The sequence below is a fragment of the Oncorhynchus nerka genome, linkage group LG19, assembly GCF_034236695.1.
Source record: "Oncorhynchus nerka isolate Pitt River linkage group LG19, Oner_Uvic_2.0, whole genome shotgun sequence".
NCBI lineage: Eukaryota > Metazoa > Chordata > Actinopteri > Salmoniformes > Salmonidae > Oncorhynchus > Oncorhynchus nerka.
The window spans coordinates 8,719,905-8,744,845 of record NC_088414.1 but is presented as its reverse complement, the minus strand read 5'-3'; the positions used below and the strand labels follow the sequence as shown (position 1 = coordinate 8,744,845).

The 24,941-nt window shown below is 42.0% G+C and overlaps 1 protein-coding gene across 2 annotated transcripts; it reads left to right on the top strand.

Moving 5' to 3' along the window:
* The first annotated feature begins 1,091 nt into the window (after window positions 1-1,091).
* LOC115147161 (TNF receptor-associated factor 2-like) lies at window positions 1,092-17,460 on the top strand. 2 transcript variants are annotated; one of them, XM_029689219.2, is made up of 12 exons: window positions 1,092-1,287; window positions 3,467-3,677; window positions 5,002-5,080; window positions 7,166-7,264; window positions 7,526-7,687; window positions 7,840-7,914; window positions 8,129-8,203; window positions 8,358-8,444; window positions 9,284-9,760; window positions 13,299-13,476; window positions 13,713-13,861; window positions 14,069-17,460. In XM_029689219.2, the coding sequence occupies exons 2-12, from the start codon at window positions 3,490-3,492 to the stop codon at window positions 14,285-14,287; spliced, it is 1,788 nt and encodes a 595-aa protein (XP_029545079.1). In that variant the 5' UTR covers window positions 1,092-1,287; window positions 3,467-3,489; the 3' UTR covers window positions 14,288-17,460. The 2 variants fall into 2 exon arrangements, with proteins under 2 accessions (XP_029545079.1, XP_029545080.1); XM_029689220.2 differs by lacking the exon at window positions 1,092-1,287 and adding an exon at window positions 1,394-1,480.
* The last annotated feature ends 7,481 nt before the right edge of the window (window positions 17,461-24,941 follow it).

Here is a 24,941-nt window from a genome sequence, read left to right as displayed (position 1 = left end):
CTGAAGGATTTAACATAATAGTGTAATGGCATGTGTCGAGGCGTAGCACCTCCGAACCAGCAGATGCTGCTAATTCTCATTTATGAATGTTTTTTGTTTGTTTCTCTCATTACTCCTTTCCTAATTTCCTTTTTAAATCTTTGTCAGAGTGAACGCCCAGATACGGACCTCTGTCCTGTCAGTGACCCTACTACTCCCCTTTCTACTGGAGTGGCACAGATGCATAGGAGGGTGGGGTGCATCTCAATAGTGATAGGTGGCTCCCTCACCAACAATGGTCCCCTACTTTGAGTAGCATTTGCATTCAGGCAAAGCAGGGAAAGGGGGATACCTAGTCATTTGTACAACTGAATGCATTCAACTGAAATGTTTAACACAACCCCTCTGAATCAGAGAGGTGCGGGGGGTGCTTTAATCGACATCCACGTCATCGGCGCCCGGGGAACAGTGGGTTAACTGCTAATTAACCATGAGCCATTCAACCTTCCCACAGAGCAAACTATAGACTTGCTTCATATTGACTTAGTACTTTTTGACAGTGTCAAGTGAATGACATATTTGCATCCTCTTTCAGTGTCCATATCTCTGAATACACAGAGCACTGTTGACTTACCAGGGTAACACCTCACACAACCTTGATACAGGTCACGTTTCACTTCTGAAGATAGTCCCATTGATCTATTACTTTGCATGTTTTTCTTTTACCAGTTGCGGTAGCAGTTGCTAGGCCCACAATTTATAGCTACCTCAAATGCTGACTTGAGGAACTGTATCTCATGAGGTATGCTTATATAGTAACCATACTGGAATGTGGTAGAAATAATAGTCAAGAGTTATAAAATGTATAACATATATAATTATGCAGATCTATAACTGTAGAATTGATCCATCTCTATTTTTTTTTTATGAATCTATTTTAATTTTAGTCTCATATGAAACTTTTAGAAAAGGAATACGGTTAGGAATGCACCCCCCTATACAGGCTCACGTTTGGTCTGACTGTCAAGTCAATCCTAATGATTTATATGTAGCCTACACATCATTGGTCAACCCATGTTCAGGCTGCACATGACGTAACACCCACACGGCACAGTGCAATGGCGAAGTTGAACAATAACAGCCCTAGCTAGCTTCTCCGTACCATATGTATTATGTCGTTAACGTTAAAGAAAACGGAATCATTCTTCTGCAGAGTCACATGCAACATTTGTACATTTAACGCCCGCGGGGCTGCGACGAGAAGGAGCATTCTACTACCCCTGCAAGCGATGAGGGTTTAAAACGCTGGTAAATGTCATGTAATTGCCCTTCGTCCATTTTCAATAGGAAACCTTTTCGACATCAAACTGGTTTGTGCACCTGCTTTTTAAAGGGGCGTGGCGGTTAGACGTGTAGGGTACCGCTTCCAGCTAAAGATGCTGATAGCTATAGCAACGACAACAGGGGAAAGAGGAGGGCGACAACAATGGATTTACGATTTGTAAGCATCATTCGGATTGTCTGACTACGCCGAGCATTTCGTTTGTGCGTGACATGAAGATCAACTGTTCCCGACACGAATGTAGCTCGAGCGACATGGCGCTATGACTGCTGACGCGAAATGTAAACAAAGGGAGACGGGCCTTATGCCATCTCTCTCTATAGGCCTGGCTAGCTGCATTGAAGTTGTCGTTGATAGTGTCAGTGACTGTCTTAATGCACGGTGCATGTACTAGTACAAGCATACCATGTGATGGATCGTGTGTCAGTTGTTCCGTAACGTTTCAAATGGGTGTTAAAATGTTTTTCCTATATTTTCTAGTGCAACAATGACAAGCTTTTTGGAATGTCAAAGGATTAGGCTAGATGCCATACCTTGCAGTTATTTGGCTATAATGCCACCATTTAAACAAGCAATATTGGCTCGCGTTTGTAACCTATCAGATCTGCCCAATTGTCTCTCTCTGACATAACTGAAGTAGTATTATATTAGTGGGTTGTTCCACGAAAAGAGTGCATTTTGCATCCCTTTGATATTTTAAGTAGAACTTGTGCACAATTCTTGAATTTTAAAAGCATGTTATATTAAATGAAGTGCCATTTAATATAGACCTCATGAAGAATTCAATACAATCTCAGCATTTTGACATGTCCTTCCACACACCCTCTGTACCTTCTAGGAAGATTTGAACCCCAACTCCCAAGTTTTCACCATCATCGTAAAGCCCTGGTTATTTTGTTGCTTTGAGTCATTTCTGAAGAGTATTATTTATCATGTGATTAATTTACTCCCGTCTCATTTTAAGGTTAACCCAGTTACGTGAACTGCTCGTTATAATATGGTAGAACTATTCCTTTTTAAAATTGGTTTTTCAAAAAAACATTGAACATCTAATAGTCAAATCATAGTGTAAAAGCAGGTTAGATGGTTCTACTCATATTGGCCATTTTCTAGTATTTTGTGGTGTTACGTTCCCCAGCAAGAAAATGAAAAATTGTCACTCAAACAGAAGGAGGAACTATCAACAGAAAATGTAGGGTTTTAGGAGGAGTTCTAATAGACTCATGTGGGTATCCACTGAAGTTGACTAACAACAACATCTGGGACCTAAAAGACCTACCATGAGCACCCACAAAATGTTCCCAAGAACAGGCAAACAAAAGAATTACCCACACTTTAAAGACAGGAAGCAAAACAGGGACGATCAGATAAAGGGTTGATTTTTGAGAAATCAAATAGGGCACTCCAACTAAAGCTGTTAACCCTCTACATCTCTCAAGAGCACTGAGCCAGCACAGGTGGAACACCTTCCAACTAACGAGATGACAAGCTAGCACACTGACTAACGAGGTGACGCCTATCAGTGCAGCTAAAGAGCTAACGTCCAACCTCGAAATATACATGGAAAACACAATGCCTGTAGCAGTGGAAAGCTGAGCGGGTCGAGCATAACATATCAACCCTGTTACCTATAGATAGGCTATAAATGTGTTAACAATCCTTTGTGAAGCTTGCCCCTCCCTGTTGCACACAACATGCTTCCGTTCCCTCTGTCACAAGGGGATTTATGTCTTATTTAGATTCATTTGTCAAACCTGTTTACAGTCAACCCTGTTCTTTTTTTCGGCACTTAATTGTCACTTACTATAGTTTTTTTTCCCTTTAACCCCTTGATGGGAAAATGTATTTTTTACAAAACAAATGGACAAAGTTATGCTTCTCAAAAGGCACTGAATTGGTGGAATGACCCTAGTGTCATATTAAGAAAAATCAGTATGTAGTGTACCTTCTGCACCTTTATTAACCAGTATTATAGTTTGATTTCAAAAAGAGACTCAGAAGAAGATGGCAAATGGAGACCTGCGCACACTGATCATTCTAGCTTTATCATGTCATCAACACATAGAAAAACCTGCCTTGTCTTGTCAATACCTCATAGTAGTGTTTTCATATTTATTTGGACTCTTGTGACATTGTTGTTGCCAGGTCTGAGGCGTACTGAGTGAAACATGGCCACGCAAGAACCATCCCCTCCATCGTCCATGGAGAGCAACAAACCCGGCTTCCCCAAGAAGATCCTGGCCAATAAGCTGGAGGATAAGCACCTGTGTAACTGCTGTCACAACCTGCTGCGGAGGCCCTTCCAAGCCCAGTGTGGACACCGCTTCTGTTCCTACTGCTTCAATATGACTGTCAGGTAGGAGTTCAAAGAGTGTATCTCAATTGTATACAATTGTCTTTATTGTCTCCTTTCCCTGTAATGTGTATGTGCTGGTCTGGTAAAACTTTAGACTATTGAAATGCCCCCCAACATATGATGCTTGATGAATACACTGATTGTACAAAACATTAAGGACACCTGCTCTTTCCATGACATAGACTGACCAGGTGAATCCAGGTGAAACCTATGATGCCTTATTGATGTCACTTGTTAAATCCACTTTAATCAGTGTAGATGAAGGGGATGAGATGGGTTAAATAAGGATTTTTAGGCCTTGAGACATGGATTGTGTATGTGTGGCATTCAGAAGATGAATGGGCAAGACAATATATTTAAGTGCCTTTGAACGGGGTATGGTAGTAGGTGCTAGGTGCACCGGTTTGTGTCAAGAAATGCAACACTGCTGAGTTTTTCACTCATTACAGTTTCCTGTATCAATAAGGGTCCACTACTCAAAGGATATCCAGCCAGTGGTGTAAAGTAGTTAAGTAAAAATACTTTAAAGTACTACTTAAGTATTTTTTTTAGGGTATCTGTACTTTACTTTACTATTTATATTTTGGACAACTTTTACTTCACTACATTCCTAAAGACGATTATGTACTTTTTACTCCATACATTTTCCCTGACACCCAAAAGTACTAGTTACATTTTGAATGCTTAGCAGGACAGGAAAATGGTCCATTTCACACACTTCTCAAGAGAACATCTCTTATCATCCCTACTGCCTCTGATCTGGCAGACTCACTAAACACAAATGCTTCGTTTGTAAATGATGTTGGAGTGTGCCCCTGGCTATCCGTACATTTAAAAAAAATGTAATGGTGACATCTGGTTTGCTTAATATAAGGAATTTGAAATTATTTTTACCTACTTTTAATGCTTAAGTATATTTTAGCAATTCAATTTACTTTTGATACTTAAGTATATGTAAAACCAAATACTTTTAGACTTTTACTCAAGTAGTATTTTACTGGGTAAGTCATTTTCTGTTAAGGTATCTTTACTTTTACTCAAGTATGACAATTGGGTACTTTCTCCACCACTGCATCCAGCCAACTTGACACAATTGTGGGAAGCATTGGAGTCAACATGGGCCAGCATCCCTGTGGAATGCTTTCGACACCTTGTAGAATCCATGCCCCGACGAATTGAGGATGTTCTGAGGGCAAAAGAGGGGGGCGGGGTGCAACTCAATGTAAGGAGTGTTTTGTACACTCAGTGTATATTACACATTTGACAATATGACACACTGTACTATTCTTTTGTACTGTTTGTTGACAACATATTCCCATTGCAGAGATGGACCTCAGAAATGCAATGCGTGTATCAAAGAGGACATTTTTGAAGAGCCCACGTCAATTCTAAAACAAGGCTGCGTAAGTGTCTACAATGTTGGTCTTTGTGAACATATAGGCACACTTGCTCTTGAATACATACAGTGCATTAGGAAAGTATTCAGGCCCCTTGGCTTTTTCCACATTTTGTTACGTTACAACTGTATTCTACAATGGATGTTAAAAAAAAAAAAAAAAAATCCTAATCAATCCACACATAACACCCAATAATTGAAAAAGTGAAAACAGGTTTTTAGAATTGTTTACCAATATATTAAAAATAAAAAACAGAAATACATTATTTTCATAAGTGTTCAGACCCTTTGCTATGAGACTTGAAATTGAGCTCTGGTGCATCCTGTTTCCATTGATCATCCTTGAGATGTTTCTACAACTTGATTGGAGTCCACCTGAGGTAAATTCGATTGATTGGACATGATTTGGAAAGGCACACACACGTCTATATAAGGTCCCACAGTTGACAGTACATGTCAGAGCAAAAACCAACCCATGAGGTCGAACAAATTGTCTGTAGAGCTCCGAGACAGGATTGTGTCGAGGCACAGATCTGGGGAAGGGTACTAAAACATGTCTGCAGCATTGAAGGTCCCAAAGAGCACAGTGGCCTCCATCATTCTTAAATGGAAGAAGTTTGGAACCACCAAGACTCTTCCTAGAGCTGGCCACCTAGCCAAACTAAGCAATCGGGGGAGAAGGGCCTCAGGGAGGTGACCAAGAACCCGATGGTCACTCTGACAGAGCTCCAGATCTCCTCTGTAGAGAAGGGGTGACCTTCCAGAAGGACAACCACCAATCAGGCCTTTGTGATAGAGTGGCCAGACGGAAGCCACTCCTCAGTAAAAGGCACATGACAGCCCGCTTGGACACCTAAAGACTCAGACCATGAGATACAAGATTGTCTGGTCTGCTGAAACAGATTGAACTCTTTGGCCTGAATGCCACGCATCACGTCTGGAGGAAACCTGGCACCATCCCTACGGTGAAGCATAGTGGTGGCAGCATCATGTTGTGGGGATTTCTTTCAGCGGCAGGGACTGAGAGACTAAACAGGATTGAGGGAAAGATGAACGGAGCAAAGTACCAAGAGATCCTTGATGAAAACCTGCTCCAGAGAGCTCAGGACCTCAGACTGGGACAAAGGTTCACCTTCCAACAGGACAATGACCCTAAACACACAGCCAAGACAACGCAGGAGTGGCTTTGGGATAAGTCTCAGCATGTCCTTTAGTGGCCCAGCCAGAGCCCGGACTTGAACCTGATCAGACATCTCTGGAGAGACCTTAAAATAGCTGTGCAGCGACACTCCCCACCCTACCTGACAGAGCTTGAGAGAATCTGCAGAGAAGAATGGGAGAAACTCCCCAAATACAGGTGTGCCAAGCTTGTAGCGTCATACTCAAGAAGACTAGAGGCTGTAATCGCTGCCAAACGGTGCTTCAACAAAGTACTGAGTAAGGGTCTGAATACTTATGTAAATGTGATATTTCAGTAAAAACATTTTTTTGAAATGTGCAAAAATATCTTACAGTTTTTGCTTTGTCATTATGTGGTATTGTTTGTTGATTGATGAGGGGGAAAAAACGATTTAATACATTTTAGAATAAGGCCATAAAACGTAACAAAATGTGGGGAAAAAAATCAAGGGGTTTTCAAATGCACTGTATTTAAAAGATGTTAATCTCTAGGAGCTTCTTCTCCAGTCTTTTATTCCAGTGTCAGTTCATCGTCCCAAAGAAAAAGTGAGATCTAAATGTATCCTTTAAATACTGGTGATGTCATTCAACTTTTGAATCGGACCTTGTTTACACTGGTTTTATAAAAGCCCTGTCATTCAGAAGTAATGTCTAGCTGGTGTTATCCGTGTGTACAGTAGCTTCTCCTTGTGTTGTATAATGCAAAGGTAGTGCCAGTGCGTCCTCGCTATTTGGAGCGTGTGCACTTATCTCTATCTCACAAACACACACACACACACACACACACACACACACACACACACACACACACACACACACACACCTCACAATCATAAATGATGCGTTTGGAAAACAGGACCGATTAAACTGTAACAGCAAAAGCCTCCATTTTTGTTTGCTCTCACTTCTGCAGGCTTTTCCTGACAACGCAGCTCGAAGAGAGGTCGAAAACCTCTCTGCTGTCTGCATCAACGAAGGTTGCACTTGGAAAGGCAATATTAAAGAATACGAGGTTAGTTGCTTGTTTTTTAGACTGATTTATCAACCTTTTCATCGTTCAGACGATGCATTTAGACAGACATGCATTATTGAAAAGAAGGAGCACCAATGTGCCAGAAATGCTTGTAAGCAATGCATCTCAGTACTGTAGTGTATTTCTGGGTTTTGCTTTGCTCTTTTGTCACGATCAGTTTGACCGAAGATCCTTGGTTACACTGTTATGAACGTATACTAAAGCCAAGTGAATCCTAACTTTATTTTCGGTCTCTTACAGTTGAGCCACGAAGAGAAGTGTGAGTTCATGATCATCCCCTGCCCTTCCTGTAAAGAACAGATCCGCTTCAACGAACAGGAACGCCACAACGAGCGAGAGTGCCCTGAGAGAACCCTCAACTGCAAGTACTGCAAGGAACCATTTCATTTCAAAAACATCAAGGTGAGAAATAATGCAGGCTCTGAGAGAACACACATCCATCCGTCTGTTGGTTGTTAAATCTCTCAAATGGCTGGTTTATGATCGCGTCAAGATGGCAAGGAGTATTAGCATCAATTTGTGTAAGAAGCTATACAAAAACATGTCCTTTTTAGGCCCACGACGAGATCTGCCCCAAGTACCCCATGATCTGTGAAGGCTGTGCCAAGAAGAAAATCCCCAGGGAGAAGGTGAGTTGTTAAATCTTCAACACACACAATATAGCCGATTTTATATTGTCATTGGGAACTTGTGACTGAATGCATTTGGAAAATGCATGACAGAAAAGGAAGCACAGTATTGAGAGAAAAAGAATCCACACTATTTTAAGAAGGATGATGTTTGAAATGGCTGTAGAACTTGTCAAATCATTGTCTTTTTTTCTTCTTTGGCTTTTTCCCCAAGTATGTGGACCACATTAAGTTCTGCAGCAAATTCAGAACGCCGTGCAGATTCCATGTTGTTGGGTGTGATATGTCAGTAAGTAACTTTTTTATCTTTTCAGAGCTATGGTTTTAACCAATCCTAATGAAACAAACAAGGTTGTTACTGTGTAATTACCATTTGACCATGTTAATACCTGGTTAAGGTGCTACTGTTAAAACAGCTGTCCTCTCCCCCGCTCTCTGTGCAGGTGGAGAAGGAGAGGATCCACGACCACGAGAGGGCCTGCGCTTACGAACACCTCAACCTGCTGCTACACTACATTATGGGCATGAAGGTGAGGGTGAGCATGGATGTAGCGGAGCGGAAATGCTGTTTGTACACCTTTTTGTTTGGTGAATAGCAGTGTACACACATATTACTCTAAATTATGGTTGGTGGCATTAGCATTTACTTAGCAGTTATGTTAGCGTTAGCATTTAGATTAGCTTTAGCATTTACCTAGCAGTTACGTTAGCGTTAGCATTTAGATTAGCTTTAGCATTTACTTAGCAGTTATGTTCGCGTTAGCATTTAGATTAGCTTTAACATTTACTTTGTAATTATGTTCGCGTTAGCATTTAGATTAGCTTTAGCATTTACTTAGCAGTTACGTTAGCGTTAGCATTTAGATTAGCTTTAGCATTTACTTAGCAGTTACATTAGCGTTAGCATTTAGATTAGCTTTAGCATTTACTTGCCTCGTCAAATCAAAGTTTATTGGTCGCGTGCACAGTTTAGCAGATGTTATAGCGGGTGCAGCAGAATGTTTGTTACTAGCTCCTAACAAAGCAGTAAAATGTCAATGAAGTAGACAAATAATTAAAATAAAAAATTGTGAATCAAGAAACATCGGAAAACAAATTGAATTTACACGAAATAGCACAGTAACAGTAATCCAAATGCAATCTATATGTATGTACACCGGATGTGTTCCCCCAAGATATACTAAAAATGGTATGTACGCAGTAGATATATTCGAGTGAACTATGTCGAGAAGAAGTATTAGAATGAGCTTTGTCGAGAATACAGTATTTAAATACACAGTATCTTCTGTCTCCTAGTCTACGATCAGCTCCTTTTTATTTTGTTGAGGGAGTGGTTATTTTCTCAGTGTTTACTTATGTATCCCTGAAGGTGAGCATGGAGGGCCTGCAGCCGCAGGGACTGGAGCTAGCCGGACACAAGCTCCTGGACCTCCACCATTCCCTCAGGGAGCTGGAGGTCCGCGTCTCCCAGATCAGCACCACCTCGATCGGGCCTCCCGTGCAGGGGGTCACCTCCTCCTCTTCCTCCTTAGGTCTCCCGGGGCCTCCTACCCCGGCTCTTCCTCTGCCTCCACCTCCCGCCCCGGTCCCAACCCTGACCGTGTCCACCTCCTTCACCCCCTTGCCTAGCTCGGTGGGGGCGGCCCTGGAGCTGCAGCTCCACAGTGAGAAGACCAAGGTGGCGGAGCTGGGACGCAGGTGCACTGACCTGGAGGTGAAGGTGGGGACGTTTGAGAATGTGGTGTGTGTGTTGAACCGAGAGGTAGAACGCTTCACCACCACCATGGAGGCAGGTAACAGACAGCATCGACTGGACCAGGATAAGATTGAGGCCCTGAGCAACAAGGTAGGAATGAGGACCCTGAAGCAGAGATTAAATTGTCATTTGCTTTATAGAGTCCCTTTCCAACATTTAAAGATGTCCTCCAGCGATTTGTTTTACTTTTATTGTTGAAAAGCGATTTCCCAAGTATAAATACAGTAAAGTACACACACTAGGGTAAAAAGTTTTTTTGAGAAAAATAGGTATTTTGTTTTTTACACAACTGAAAACCTCAAACAGTAGGGCATTCAAGGAGTTAGTCTGATTGGAATCTGTGATGTCATCAGCCTTCTCCTTACTTGATGAACCAAAGAGGAGAAATAAAGAGCAAAACAGGCCCCACCCCCTAACTGGTCCTATGTTGAAGTCAGAAGTTTATAAAATACATTTAAACACAGTTTTTCACTATTTCTGATATTTAATCCTAGTAAATAATTCCATGTTTTAGGTCAGTTAGGATAACCACTTTATTTTAAGATTGTGAATTGTCAGAATAATAGTAGAGGGAATGATTTATTTCAGCTTTTATTTCTTTCAGCACATTCCCAGTGGGTCAGAAGTTTATATACACTCAATTAGTATTTGTTAGCATTGACTTTAAATTGGGTCAAACGTTTCAGGTAGCATTCCACCAGCTTCCCACAATAAATTGGGCGAATTTTGGCCCATTCCTCCTGACAGAGCTGGTGTAACTGAGTCGGGTTTGTAGGCCTCCTTGCTCGCACACGCATTTTCAGTTTTGCCCACAAATTTTCTATGGGATTGAGGTCAGGGCTTTGTGATGGCTACTCCAATACCTTGACTTTGTTGTCCTTTAAGCCATTTTGCCACAACTTCGGAAGTATGCTTGGTTTCATTGGGGGTGGCAGGATAGCCTAGTGGTTAGAGTGTAGAGGCGGCAGGGTAGCCTAGTGGTTAGAGCGTTGGACTAGTAACCGGAAGGTTGCAAGTTCAAACCCCCGAGCTGACAAGGTGTCGTTCTGTCGTTCTGCCCCTGAACAGGCAGTTAACCCACTGTTCCTAGGCCGTCATTGACAATAAGAATTTGTTCTTAACTGACTTGCCTGGTTAAATAAAGGTAAAATAAAAAATTGTCCATTTAGAAGACCCATTTGGAATCAAGCTTTAACTTCCTGACCGATGTCTTGAGATGTTGCTTCAATATATCCACATAATTTTCCTTCCTCATAATGCCATGTATTTTGTGAAGTGCACCAGTCCCTCCTGCAGCAAAGCACCCCCACAAAATGATGCTGACACCCCAGTGCTTCACGGTTGGGATAGTGTTCTTTGGCTTGCAAGGCTCTCCCTTTTTCCTCCAAACATAACGATGGTCATTATGGCCAAACAGTTCTATTTTTGCTTCATCAGACCAGAGGACATTTCTCCAAAAAGTATGATCAGGTGCAAACCGTAGTCTGGCTTTTTTATGGCGGTTTTGGAGCAGTGGCTTCTTCCTTGCTGAGCGGCCTTTCAGGTTATGTCGATATAGGACTCGTTTTACTGTGGATATAGATACTTTTGTACCTGTTTCCTCCAGCATCTTCACAAGGTCCTTTGTTGTTGTTCTGGGATTGATTTGCACTTTTCGCACCAAAGTATGTTAATCTCTAGGAGACGCGTCTCCTTCCTGAGCGGTATGACGGCTGCGTGGTCCCATGGTGTTTATTCTTGCGTACTATTATTTCTACAGATGAACGTGGTACCTTCAGGCGTTTGGAAATTGCCCCCAAGGATAAACCAGACTTGTGGAGGTCTACAAATGTTTTTTCTGAGGTCTTGGCAGATTTCTTTAGATTTCCCCATGATGTCAAGCAAAGAGGCACTGAGTTTGAAGGTAGGCGTTGAAATACATCCACAGGTACACCTCCAATTGACTCAAATTATGTCAATTAGCCTATCAGAAGCTTCTAAAGTCATGCCATGATTTTCTGGAATTTTCCAAGCTGTTTAAAGGCACAGTCAACTTAGTGTATGTAAACTTCTGACCCACTGGAATTGTGAAATAATCTGTCTGTGAACAATTGTTGGAATCCACAGAGTCATGCACAGAGTAGATGTCCTAACCGACTTGCCAAAACTATAGTTTGTTGACAAGAAATTTGTGGAGTGGTTGAAAAACGAATTATAATGACTCCAACCTAAGTGTATGTAAACTTCCGACTTCAACTGTACCTGGACCACCTATTGAGATGTGCCTTTTTGTTAAGTAAATCAGGTGTTAAATATGGTGAAAAGGGGACTGCAGTGCCACTTTAAATTCAATGGCATGACTCACTTAAGCAATAATACATGAGAGGCCAAGTGTTATTACATTTTTATCATGGCAATGATATGAGCATAGTCCCGAGGCGAAGCCGAGGGGCGTACAAACCACAGCCATGATAAAAATGTCATAACACATGGCCTTGAGTGTATTATTGCTTTTATACAATGGGTTACCAGCATTAAAAATCTAGATTATTTCCCAAACCATACATTTGTCAACAATACGTGATGCTATATTCACTAACACTGGTTGTCAAGTGACATTTTAGGTGTTCTCTGGTTGTTAGTTCTATTCGTATTGACTGCCATGTAAAGCAAAACTACCCAGGCGCTGGTTGATAGTTCCAGAACTTTGGTTCCATGGTTCTGAAAACAGTGCAGTCTGGTCTATCCATATGGAAATTGAATGCCAGTTTGAAACATTTTATGGGGGCGCTGTCCGTGGATCTGAATACAGAGCTGAAACATTGTAGCAAAGACATTGATGAGGCAGATCAGAAAAGAAACCACAATGACATTGTTTTTCAGATGATCACAGCATCGACAGCTTTATTTCTGATGCTGAATTGCACATTTCTACGTGGGACAGAGCTCATTCTTTTATTACGAATGAGTCTGGCTTCAGTTTGCGATTTCCTTCATTGCCTTTTCGGCCAAAGTGCAACTGCAAATCAAACCACACCTTATTCAGTAGGTGGCGTAGAAACTCCGGAGAATATTACCCATCTCGCGTTTTGAAACGGTTGCCAGATCGATTTTTATTCCCTTGTCTGATAGCCATTCCAGAAAGCACTACACTGCCTAGTTGTTCTGTCTTGATGGAGCTAGCTTCTTAATTTTCTCTCTTTTTCTATGTCGTCTATAGCAGTGCTAATGTTACTGATTTCTGCATGTCTAATGTTAACGCTAGGCTCAGGTTGCTGGTCCACTTGCTCTTCTTCTTGTTTAATTTCTTTTAAAATCCTCCTCCTCTTCTTGTTGGCACCATTCATTAAACATTAGTAGACAAAACAAATCAAAAGTAACCTTTAAAACCATCCATGACGAATGACAGGTGCTAAGACTAGAGTGGTAGTGGGGTTTCTAGGTCACGACTTAAACGATGCCACTTCATATGAATGTGGCCATGTGTGTGTTGTCTCATATATCATGGGTGGGAGAGGCTCTAACAATGGTAATTCCAAACCACGTGTTGTATAATGGAGTATAAAGCTGGAGATTCAGAGTTTTTTATTTTTTATTCATAGAAGCTAGCACACTGTTGTGTGTGTGTGCACGCGTGCGTGTGTCTCAGGTGCGGCAGCTGGAGAGGACGGTGGGACTGAAGGACCTGACGGTAGCGGAGATGGAGGGCAGGCTGAGAGAGATGTCGGCCACCACATTCGACGGCGTCTTCGTCTGGAGGATCTCTGACTTCACCAAGAAGAGACAGGACGCCATCGCTGGCCGAGCCCCCGCCATGTTCTCACCAGGTATCTCCCAGAACCAGTGCTATAGACCAGCTTAAGTGAGACCAGAGCTATTCCAGTCCGAATCAAGACTGGAGCCAGAACAAACGGAGTCAAATTCGAGACTACATTGTTCCGTAGTAGTGCAAGTCATGAGGACAGCACACAGCGTAGTCTATTGTGTTTCCGATCCCAATTTTCCTCTTTCAGCCTTCCACACCAATAAATATGGCTATAAAATATGTATTTTTCCCCAACAGCATTCTACACCAGTAAATACGGCTATAAGATGTGTCTGCGGATCTACCTGAATGGGGACGGGACGGGGCGTGGCAGTCACCTTTCTCTTTTCTTTGTGGTGATGAGAGGACTGAGTGATGCTCTGCTAAAATGGCCCTTTAACCAGAAGGCAAGGACCGGTGAACTCATTTATAAAATGCACAGATTTGATCAGATTTTTTTACACACTGAAATTCACGGCAATCTTGTAATTTATAAATCTAAATGTATAATAAATGTAGATTTTGCATGAAGATTTCTGATGAATAAATCAGACATGCTCATGTGGAATTCACACTTTCTGTCTCTCTCTCTTTATTTCTCTCCCTCTCACCAGGTGACTCTGATGCTGCTGGACCAGAGTAGCAGGGAGCACATCATCGACGCCTTCCGGCCTGACATCACTTCCTCCTCCTTCCAGAGGCCTGTGAGCGAGATGAACATCGCCAGCGGCTGCCCGCTGTTCTGCCCGCTCTCAAAGCTTGACGCCAAGAACTCCTACATCCGCGACGACATAATCTTCATCAAGGCCATTGTGGATCTCACAGGCCTTTAGATGCAACCTTTGAAGTGGAAGTGCAAGGCAACTAAGCAGCATTGTGGCAATTCAGGCAGGCTCCATTTTGGCTGCTGTTGGTCACCATTTTGGCTCCATTTGGGTCCATTTGGGATCCATTCTGGCCTATTTCAGTCCCCTCCAGTTGTAGGGAGACTGACATGCTTGCTACTGTGTGTTGCTACTGTGTCCAGAGGCCCTTGCACTGTTGTACAAGGCGGTCCTTTGCAGAGCAATTCTGTTGTAGCTCTACATATTGGTTCCTCATGGTGCTTGCACCCCACTTTAGCTCTATATTATTTGAATCCATGGAAAAGGCAACTGAACAAACAAGTAACTCCAGAATATAGTCCCAATATTGAGTAGGACAGAACCTGTGGTATTGAATTGGGGATATGTTGCGGTTGGAGGGCATCTTTTTTCTCTCTCTTTGTTTTTCATAAGACCTTGGAGTGAGTGACTTGTAGCCTTTAGAGGATAGTAAAAAGAGGGATATGAACCCTGTTTTCCCTGTTAGTGTATAAAACGGACCCACTGCTTATCGTAGAAGTAGAGCTTGGTCTTGGCGTAGCAGGGTATTAACATGTTCTTTCTTGTTTCCGATCTCAACGCGAGTGATTTTGATTGTGGATATCGTGAGCTTCTCAATGCCATTGTTGAGTACATTTGCATAGACAAACGTGGAGTTATGTTATGAATAAGAATATGGGCATTTGTTTGCCTTTTTGCGCAAATTGCATGCCTGCTACCTTTTATTGGCCTGTTCGTGTTGAAGTGCTCTCTCTCCCTTCATTGAGTTGCTGGAGGGCTCCTCCTTGTTAGTTGTTACACTTCTTAGTGAGTTAAACCACCTGTGATGGTGGACATTGCCTGCATGTCTTGTATCCAGGCATATACTTTTTACATATACTTAGTGTTGCGTTTCTTGTTTCTCTTTAGGGGTCGAGGGTTACGGGATTGGTGGTTCGGTACATCTGTGGAAGATACAGTGGAGTTATCAGGGTGTTATAAGGCAGCTTGCCAATCAAAGCCTGAGGCATACGACAAGTGTATTTCTGTCACTGGTAAATACACCAACCTGGAAGAGCTTTCCCCCCCAGGATATGCTCAGTACAGTAGCTCACATCTCAACACATAGTACTGTGCCCCACCACAGATGGAGGTTAATACAGGTTCAATGAACTGAAGGAATGGTGTGTTCCTTGTTTTCTGTCCATATTACAGTACGGTACATTTGTATGTAGTTTTGCTGCTCTCTCAGCTTTGTTTCCGGTGTAAAACAAATGTGTGGCGATCAATGCGAATTTTAGCATAGACAGTTGAGCGTTAGAGTTGAAGAGGTTAAAGTGGAAGGATAATGAGGGATGTAGCCTCGAAGCGAAAACAAGTGAATGTGATGGTATAATTTTTCATTGGACCATAGTGGTTGAAAATCATTCATTGATGTTTGATGTAACTCTACATAAATCCCATTAACCTGTGGGTGACAGTGAATCCTCTTAGCCTAGGTGGTGTTATTATTCATGAAGCCCCACAAATGACGCTGACCAAAATGCTAAATCAGAGGAAATCCTTTAGATCTGAATATAGGTCGGTTCTATGCATGTCCACCAGGGGGTGCTGATTTACCCCAATAGTCTTCCCCCCTTCTGGACTTGCGTCAGGGTTTTCACAGGCCTGTTTTGAAACCAGTCTTGACCTGTGTTGAAACCTCTCTGTGCATGGGAGGGTTCAATTCATATTCAGTATCGCAGTTCGTTATTGTCTTACCTTGTAGACCAATGGCGAACGCATTGATTTGCATTCGTTTGGAGTATAAATAAAGATGGCTTATTATTATGTCATATCTCTCACTGCTTCTGTATAACACAAGCAGATGCCTATATATATTCATAAGAATTTATACATATAATATCATAATGTTGAGCAATTCAATATATTGATGTTACTATACACATATTGTTATTAATAAACATAGTATTGTTGAATATATTATTAATGATATCTATATACCTACTTTTTGTTTTTATGAGATGGTTTAAGACAGGTCTGGAAACCCCCTTAAAGTTGAATTGCCATATTATGGTGCAACAACAAAAGCTCTGCCACATAATACCAACCATGGCACCCTATTCTTCTGGGTTAACTGTGGGTGGGGAAAAAACACAATATTTACATTAATCAAAATGACCCTTTAAAGGTTCCTGCAGTAATTCTGTGTAATTTAACTCTGTTTCTCAACCTTTTATATACCACTGGGACCAGAAAACAATGGACCCTCTTGTACCAAGAACTGACAAGCTGCTATGGTCCTTGAAGGCACTTCTGGCTACGTTGTTGTCAGCTAACAACCTGAGGGACCAGTGCCGGTCCTCGGACCAGAGGTTGAGGACCACTGATATAATTTTCCTCTGAGAAAGGGTGCTTTGGTTGTTAAATGGGTAGTATTTGGCCTCAGTCAGTGAATACATTGTTGTTTGGTCCTCTGATGGTTATAGACAGGGTTTGGTTCTGTATATTCTGACCATGTTCATTATAGGAAGAATCGTTACTGCAGCTTTTTAGCTTGAAACGGAAAGTTGATCAGTAAGTATAGTGCACATCAACGATCAGTCCTTTGCATAAATACTTATTCTTGTGTTGTGCCAAAATGCTATATTACCTCCATATTATTACAAACGATGTATTGTAAGTTGTACTTGTATTCTATGCTCAAATATGGTGCCAAATATGCTTGGAGAATAATGTGTATTTAAGTTTTATGGTTTGTATTCTTGTTTCATTCCAGTATAATGCATGGGTCACTTTTGGAACCAGCTAGATTGATGAAGACATCAACTTAGTATGTTAAGCAAAATATCTCCTTACAGTACAATCATATATCTTTAGGTGTCTGAATGTAAAGCCTTAATGCAGTGGTCCTCTCCGCTGTTTCTGTGAGAGGAAAACAGGTCGGCAGTTCCGTTTTAACAGTTGTTGATGCAGCTGAATTGAATTAACTTTAATTGTGCACTTTGTATAATTTAAAGGTATCCACAGGGTACAACTTTGTTCTGTGATTGGTAAACTGTGAAGTCAGATCTATATACATTCTAATGTGTTCATTGATGTTCTCTATATACGCTATAAAGGCTCTTGCAGAACATGCAGTATGCAATAAATTTGTCTTTGGATTTCTGGGTTTTGTTTGTCTTTTACCAACCGTCTGCCTGTGTCCCAAATGGAACCTATAGTGCACTACTTTTGATCTGACCCCTATCGGCCCTGGCCAATAGGGTGCCATTTACAGTAGGACAGCCTCAGTTCCATCTCTTCCTCCATGTTAGAGGGAGGTAGTTGTCATTGATTTTTGCTGTTCCTGTATTCAACCAGAAGGGGGTGCTGCTCACCATTATTTGTCACTGGTCACCATCACTACAGTTATCATGCATGATCTTCAAACAGGAATGATTTAATTCCTTTTGATGAGATTTGGTCATCTGCCAGAGATTCTGAGAATCTCGGATTCACTCTGAGGCAAATATCCCCTTGACCGTATTCTGTACCTTCTAAAGGAACTATGTGCTCTGTTCAATCTGTAAAACTGAGTGAGGTGTTACAGATTATGCAATAGAAATGTAAAGGTAATTTCCGATTGAGCTGATTGATATATGCAGCATTTACCAGGAATGAAATCTCTGCAAAAGCGGGAACGTTGCTGTTAAATTACCATATTAAAGCGGAACTTTCAAGATGTGGATTGAATAGAGCCCTTTGTCTACACGCAGCCCCTTGTGGAAGCTAGGCAAGTTGCAACAATACTTACCTGAATTCAAACAACTCTCCCCCCTCCTGGATTTACTCCCCATCCCCTCCCACACTTTTCAGTCTTACTTTCGGTTATTGAAAATATATTTCACAGCGGTTTAGATGGTACTATGATTCTCTACACATTGCTTGTTTTTTCACATACACTGAAATTAGGTGAACAATATAAAATTATATAGGAGTTAGGTGAACAATATAGAATTCCTTACAATCAAATGCCGAACGCACTATCTACCAAGAGAATTCTCTTCGATTATAATCACAGTTGTGTACACCCCCCCCCAAGCAGACACCTCGACGGCCCTGAAAGAACTTCATTGGACTCTATGTCAACTGGAAACCACATTTCCTGAGGATGCATTTATTGTAGCTGGGGATTTTAACGAGGCTAATCTGAAAACAAGGCTCCCTAAATTTGATCAGCATATCGAATGAGCGACCTGGGCTGGAAAAATTCTGGATCACTGTTACTCAAACTTCCGCGAATCATACAAAGCCCTCCCTCGCCCTTCTTTTGGAAAATCTGACCACGACTCCATTTGTTGCTCCCAGCCTATAGACAGAAACTAAAACAGGAAACGCCCGTGCTCAGGTCTGTTCAACGCTGGTCCGACCAATCTGATTCCACGCTTCAAGATTGCTTCGATCACATGGACTAGGATATGTTCCGGATAGCATCGAACAACATTGATGTATACGCTGATTCGGTGAGCGAGTTTATAAGCAAGTGTATCGGTGATGGTGTACTCACAGCGACAATTAAAATGTTCCCCAACCAGAAACTGGATTGATGGCAGCATTCGTGCAAAACTGAAAGCACGAACCACTGCTTTTGATTTGGGCAAGGCGACTGGAAACATGACCGAATACAGTGTAGCTATTCCCTCCGCAAGGCAATCATACAAGTGTCAGTATAGAGACAAAGTAGAGTCGCAATTCAACAAAAAGAAAACCAGCCCCGTCACGGACCACAATGTCTTGCTTCCAGACAAACTAAACAACTTCATGTTCGCTCTGAGGACAATGCAGTGCCACCGACACAGCCCGCTACCAAAACCTGCGGACTCTCCTTCATCGCAGCCAACTTGAGTAAAATATTTAAACGTGTTAACCCTGGCAAGGCTGCCGGCTCAGACGGCATCCCTAGCCGCTTCCTCAGAGCATGCGCAGACCAGCTGGCTGGTGTGTTTACGGACATATTCAATCAATCCCTATCCCAGTCTGCTGTTCCCAAATGCTTCAAGAGGGCCATCATTGTTCCTGTTCCCAAGAAAGCTAAGGTAACTGAGCTAAATGACTATCGCCCCGTAGCACTCACTTCCGTCATCATGAAGTGCTTTGAGAGACTAGTCAAGGATCATATCACCTACACCCTACCTGTAACCCTAGATCCACTTCAATTTGCTTACCGCCCCAATAGGTCCACAGAAGACGTAATCGCAATCACACTGCCCTAAACCATCTGGACAAGAGGAATAACTATGTAAGAATGTTGTTCATCGACTACAGCTCAGCATTTAACACCATAGTACCCTTCAAACTCGTCATTAAGCTCGAGACCCTGGGTCTCAACCCCGCCTGTGCAACTGGGTCCTGGACATTGACGGGCAGCCCCATGGTGGTGAGGGTAGGAAACAACATATCCACCCCGCTGATCCTCAACACTGGGGCCCCACAAAGGTGCGTTCTCAGCCCTCTCCTGTACTCCCTGTTCACTCATGTCTGCGTGGCCATGAACGCCTCCGACTCAATCATCAAGTTTGCAGACAACACTACGGTGGTAGGCTTGATTACCAACAACGACGAGATGGCCTACAGGGAGGAGGTGAGGGCCCTCGGAGTGTGGTGTCAGGAAAATCACCTCACACCCAACGTCAACAAAACAAAGTAGATGATCGTGGACTTCAGGAAACAGCAGAGGGAGCACCCCCCATCCACATCGACGGAACAGTAGTGGAGAAGGTGGAAAGATTTAAGTTCCTTGGCGTACACATCACAGACAAACTGAAATGGTCCACCCACACAGACAACGTGGTGAAGAATCAGGAGGCTGAAATAATTAGGCTTGTCACCAAAAACCCTCACAAACCTTTACAGATGCACAATCGAGAGCATCCTGTCGAGCTGTATCACTGCCTGGTACGGCAACCACTCCGCCCACAACCGAAAGGCTCTCCAGAGGGTGTGAGGTTTGCACAACGCATCACCGGGGGCAAACTACCTGCCCTCCAGGACACCTACACCACCCGATGTCACAGGAAGGCCAAAAAGATCATCAAGGACAACAACCACCCGAGCCACTGCCTGTTCACCCCGCTATCATCCAGAAGGCGATGTCAGTACAGGTGCATCAAAGCTGGGACCGAGACACTGAAAAACAGCTTCTATCTCAAGACCATCAGACTGTTAACTTTTTTGGAATAGGGGGCAGTATTCGGAAGTTTGGATGACTGAGGTACCCAAAGTAAACTGCCTGTTACTGAGGCCCAGAAGCTAGGATATGCATATAATTGGTAGATGTGGATAGAAAACACTCTAAAGTTTCCAAACCTGTTGAAATAATGTCTGTGAGTATAACAGAACTGATATAGCAGGTGAAAACCTGAGGAAAATCCATTCAGGAAGTGGGATATTTTTGATGTGGGTACTTTTCAATTGAATGCCTATACAGTATGTAATGGGTTAGGACACACATTGCAGTTCCGATGGCTTCCACTAGATGTCAACAGTCTTTAGACCTTGTTTCAGGCTTGTATCTGAAAAATGAGGAAGAATGAGACCATTTTGTAAGTGGACTGTAGAATGAAGCAGAGCTGGTTTGCGTGCGTGACCGATTGCGCGTCCTTCGTTTTTTTCCTTTCTATTGAACACAACCTGAGGATTAATTATAAACAACGTTTGACATGTTTCGACGAACTTTACCGGTGCTATTAGGATGTATTCGTCTGCATGTTGTGACCACCTTTGAGCCAGTGGATTACTGAACAAAACGCGTCAACAAAACTGAGTTTTTGAGGGACTTTATCGAACAAAACAAACATTTATTGTGTAACAGGGACTCTTGTAACTGCAACCAGATGAAGATCATCAAAGGTAAGCATTAATTTTATCGCTATTTCTGACTTTCGTGACTCCTCTACTTGGCTTGAAAATGTTTTTGTAAGCGTGGCGCTGTCCTCAGATAATCGCATGGTATGCTTTCACCGTAAAGCCTTTTTGAAATCTGACACAGCGGCTGGATTAACAAGAAGTTCATCTTTAAGCCAATGTATACAGTGGGGCAAAAAAGTATTTAGTCAGCCAACAATTGTGCAAGTTCTCCCACTTAAAAGATGAGAGAGACCTGTAATTTTCATCATAGGTACACTTCAACTATGACAGACAAAATTATGGTGAGAAAAAAACTAACCGGAAAAAAAAAAATTGAGAGCCCATGCTCTTCCAATGGAATGTACAGTCATGGCCAAATGTTTTGAGAATGACACAAATATTAATTTTCACAAAGTCTGCTGCCTCAGTTTGTATGATGGAAATTTCCATATAATCCAGAATGTTATGAAGAGTGATCAGATGAATTGCAATTAATTGCAAAGTCCCTCTTTGCCATGCAAATGAACTGAATCCCCCCAAAACATTTCCACTGCATTTCAGCCCTGCCACAAAAGGACCAGCTGACATCATGTCAGTGATTCTCTCGTTAACACAGGTGTGAGTGTTGACGAGGACAAGGCTGGAGATCACTCTGTCATGCTGATTGAGTTCGAACAACAGACTGGAAGCTTCAAAAGGAGGGTGGTGCTTGGAATCATTGTTCTTCCTCTGTCAAACATGGTTACATGCAAGGAAACACGTGCCACCATCATTGCTTTGCACAAAAAGGGCTTCACAGGCAAGGATATTGCTGCCAGTAAGATTGCACCTAAATCAACCATTTATCGGATCATCAAGAACTTCAAGGAGAGCGGTTCAATTGTTGTGAACAAGGCTTCAGGGCGCCCAAGAAAGTCCAGCAAGCGCCAAGACCATCTCCTAAGGTTGATTCAGCTGCGGGATCGGACACCGCCAGTACAGAGCTTGCTCAGGAATGGCAGCAGGCAGGTGTGAGTGCATCTGCACACACAGTGAGGCAAAGACTTTTGGAGGATGGCCTAGTGTCAAGAAGGGCAGCAAAGAAGCCACTTCTCTCCAGGAAGAACATCAGGGACAGACTGATATTCTGCAAAAGGTACATAGATTGGACTGCTGAGGACTGGGGTAAAGTCATTTTCTCTAATGAATCCCCTTTCCGATTGTTTGGGGCATCCGGAAAAAAAGCTTGTCCGGAGAAGACAAGGTGAGCGCTACCATCAGTCCTGTGTCATGCCAACAGTAAAACATCCTGAGACCATTCATGTGTGGGGTTGCTTCTCAGCCAAGGGAGGAAATTCCACAAATTAACTTTTAACAAGGCATACCTGTTAATTGAAATGCATTCCAGGTGACTACCTCATGAAGCTGGTTGAGAAAATGCCCAGAGTGTGCAAAGCGATCGTCAAGGCAAAAGTTGGCTACTTTGAAGAATCTCAAACATAAAATATATTTGGATTTGTTTTACACTTATATGGTTACGACATGATTCCATATGTGTTATTTAATAGTATTCATGTCTTCACTATCATTTTGCAATGTAGAATATAGTCAAACTCAATTAAAAACCATTGAATGAGTAGGTGTGTCCAAACTTTTGACTGTTGCTGTATATACTCTATATTTTTTAATACAAAACATTTTCACATACGTTGATGTAGGGTTGGTGCTGGAGATTATGAATATGACGTTGATTTCCCTTTAAGGTATCAATAAATAAAACAATTAAGTAAAGTTCTCAAAGGAGAAAAGAATAATGCTGTATCCAAACAGATTACCCATTTACCTAGCTCTTATCAATTTAAAAATGACAGTGCATGGAGATTAGAGTTATTTCGGAAAAAAGAAAGTAAATGTATTTCCACTTCGAACCGACAGGTTCCTTGACCTTACTCATAACTCCCTTTGTCCGTTAAGGTGGTGGAATTATCAGACAAGGAACCTGTCGGTTCGAAGTGGAAAAACATTGACTTTATTTTTTCCTAAATAACTCAACTGTACTGAGAATTCAGACGGAAACAGTTAGTATTTCTCAATAACCATCTACGGTAAATAAAACATTTTAATTCCTTTTGGAACATAGCCATGTATGAATAATCTACAGTGAAACCAATTTTAAAATGCTGGCAAATAAATCAACAATGTACCCTCTATAGCCCTCCTCACCTCAGTACAGTACATCTGGTGCCTGGACCTGAACACGTACCCAATCATCACAGTGGGGAACTCATGCTTTATTGCCTTTGTCACTTTTTTGGTCTAGGAATTGCTGATAGTGTATGAGCGACTGACCCTCCTTCTCGCCTCTCTCTACTGAGGTCTAAAATGAGACCCAAAGCACTGGAAAACTCAGCCAGGTGTTTTACATTTGGGAAGAGGGCTTGTAAAAGTGGTTGCTATGGGTAACCATGTGTTATTTCCATGAGGAATGGGGGACTGTGTCAGGGCCTATCACCCCAGTGCTTGCACTCATTAATTTGAGGAGGGCCTGTAGGTCTAGTATGCAGGCCAAAAACGGAGGTTTCCCACCCGGCCCCTGCATGTGGAACCATAGATATATGGCAGTCTTATGGGATCATTATCGCACTAGGGACTTACACGCATTCTGTTTTTCCATTTTCCGACTGCCTCATCACGGTGACATACGGCACACTTCAAAGATATCCCTATTTTTGCCAGCTAACCATGTTACATAGAGATTTCATGAAAAGTATGGCTTTGCAAGCAGTGTTCCTATGGAACTTGAGACTATTTCATCTGTATCGCTGAAGCATTACAGGTTGCGCAATTGAAAGGGGAAATCTGCAGTTGCTACATACATTTATTGAAATGTAACCATTTATTCTTGAAGAATATAATTTATGAGATTTATGAGATTAGTTCAACTGTCGTACCCCATCAGAACCCAAAACATAAGCTTGTTTTACTCCAATTTTTGGTAAACAAAGTAAATGTAAACTAACACTATGTAGCCTAAAAACATGATAAAAACTAGAATTTTGATATCATGGATGGTCAGACTTTGCATCCAGTGCTCTGTCTATGAGTGGTTACATTTCTCCAGCCCCATCCCTCAGTTTTTTACTGAAACAGGGGCGGGGAATAAGCTTTGTCATTGTTTCAACTGCTGATTGACGCTTTAAAGGTCATTTCCGATTGAGCCGTCATATGCAGCTGTGAATGCAGTCTCCGCTACCTTAGCCGTTAAATTTAAATCATCCTGTAACTCTGAATGGATTTAGTAGAGCCTTTAGCTTCTGACTGCTGCAGATCAAGTTAGTCTCTCTCTCTCTCTCGAACAGAAAGTGAAACCCAGCAAGCCATTATTGTGTTCATTAGGGCATGCAATGGAACATTTAAAAAAATATATATATATACTGTATGTTAATTAATTGGACAAATCCAGTAGTCATTCTCTGTTTCAGTCTGTTTTCTTCCACTTGTCATTTTGATTTGTTATTTATTCTTTGTGTCACTTTTTTTGTATTATTTTTATTCAATTCTTTATCTTATCTTTAACTCTACATGGTTGGAAATGGACCTGTAAGTAAGTGTTTCACTGTTAGTCTACACCGGTAAAATTGTATTTGATTGAAAGACACCGGTCCTCTAAACCAACTAGGTATCTCTCCTGTCCCAAAACCAAGGTCACTCAACTCGATTTTATGAAAGACACCGGTCCTCTAAACCAACTAGGTATCTCTCCTATCCCAAAACCAAG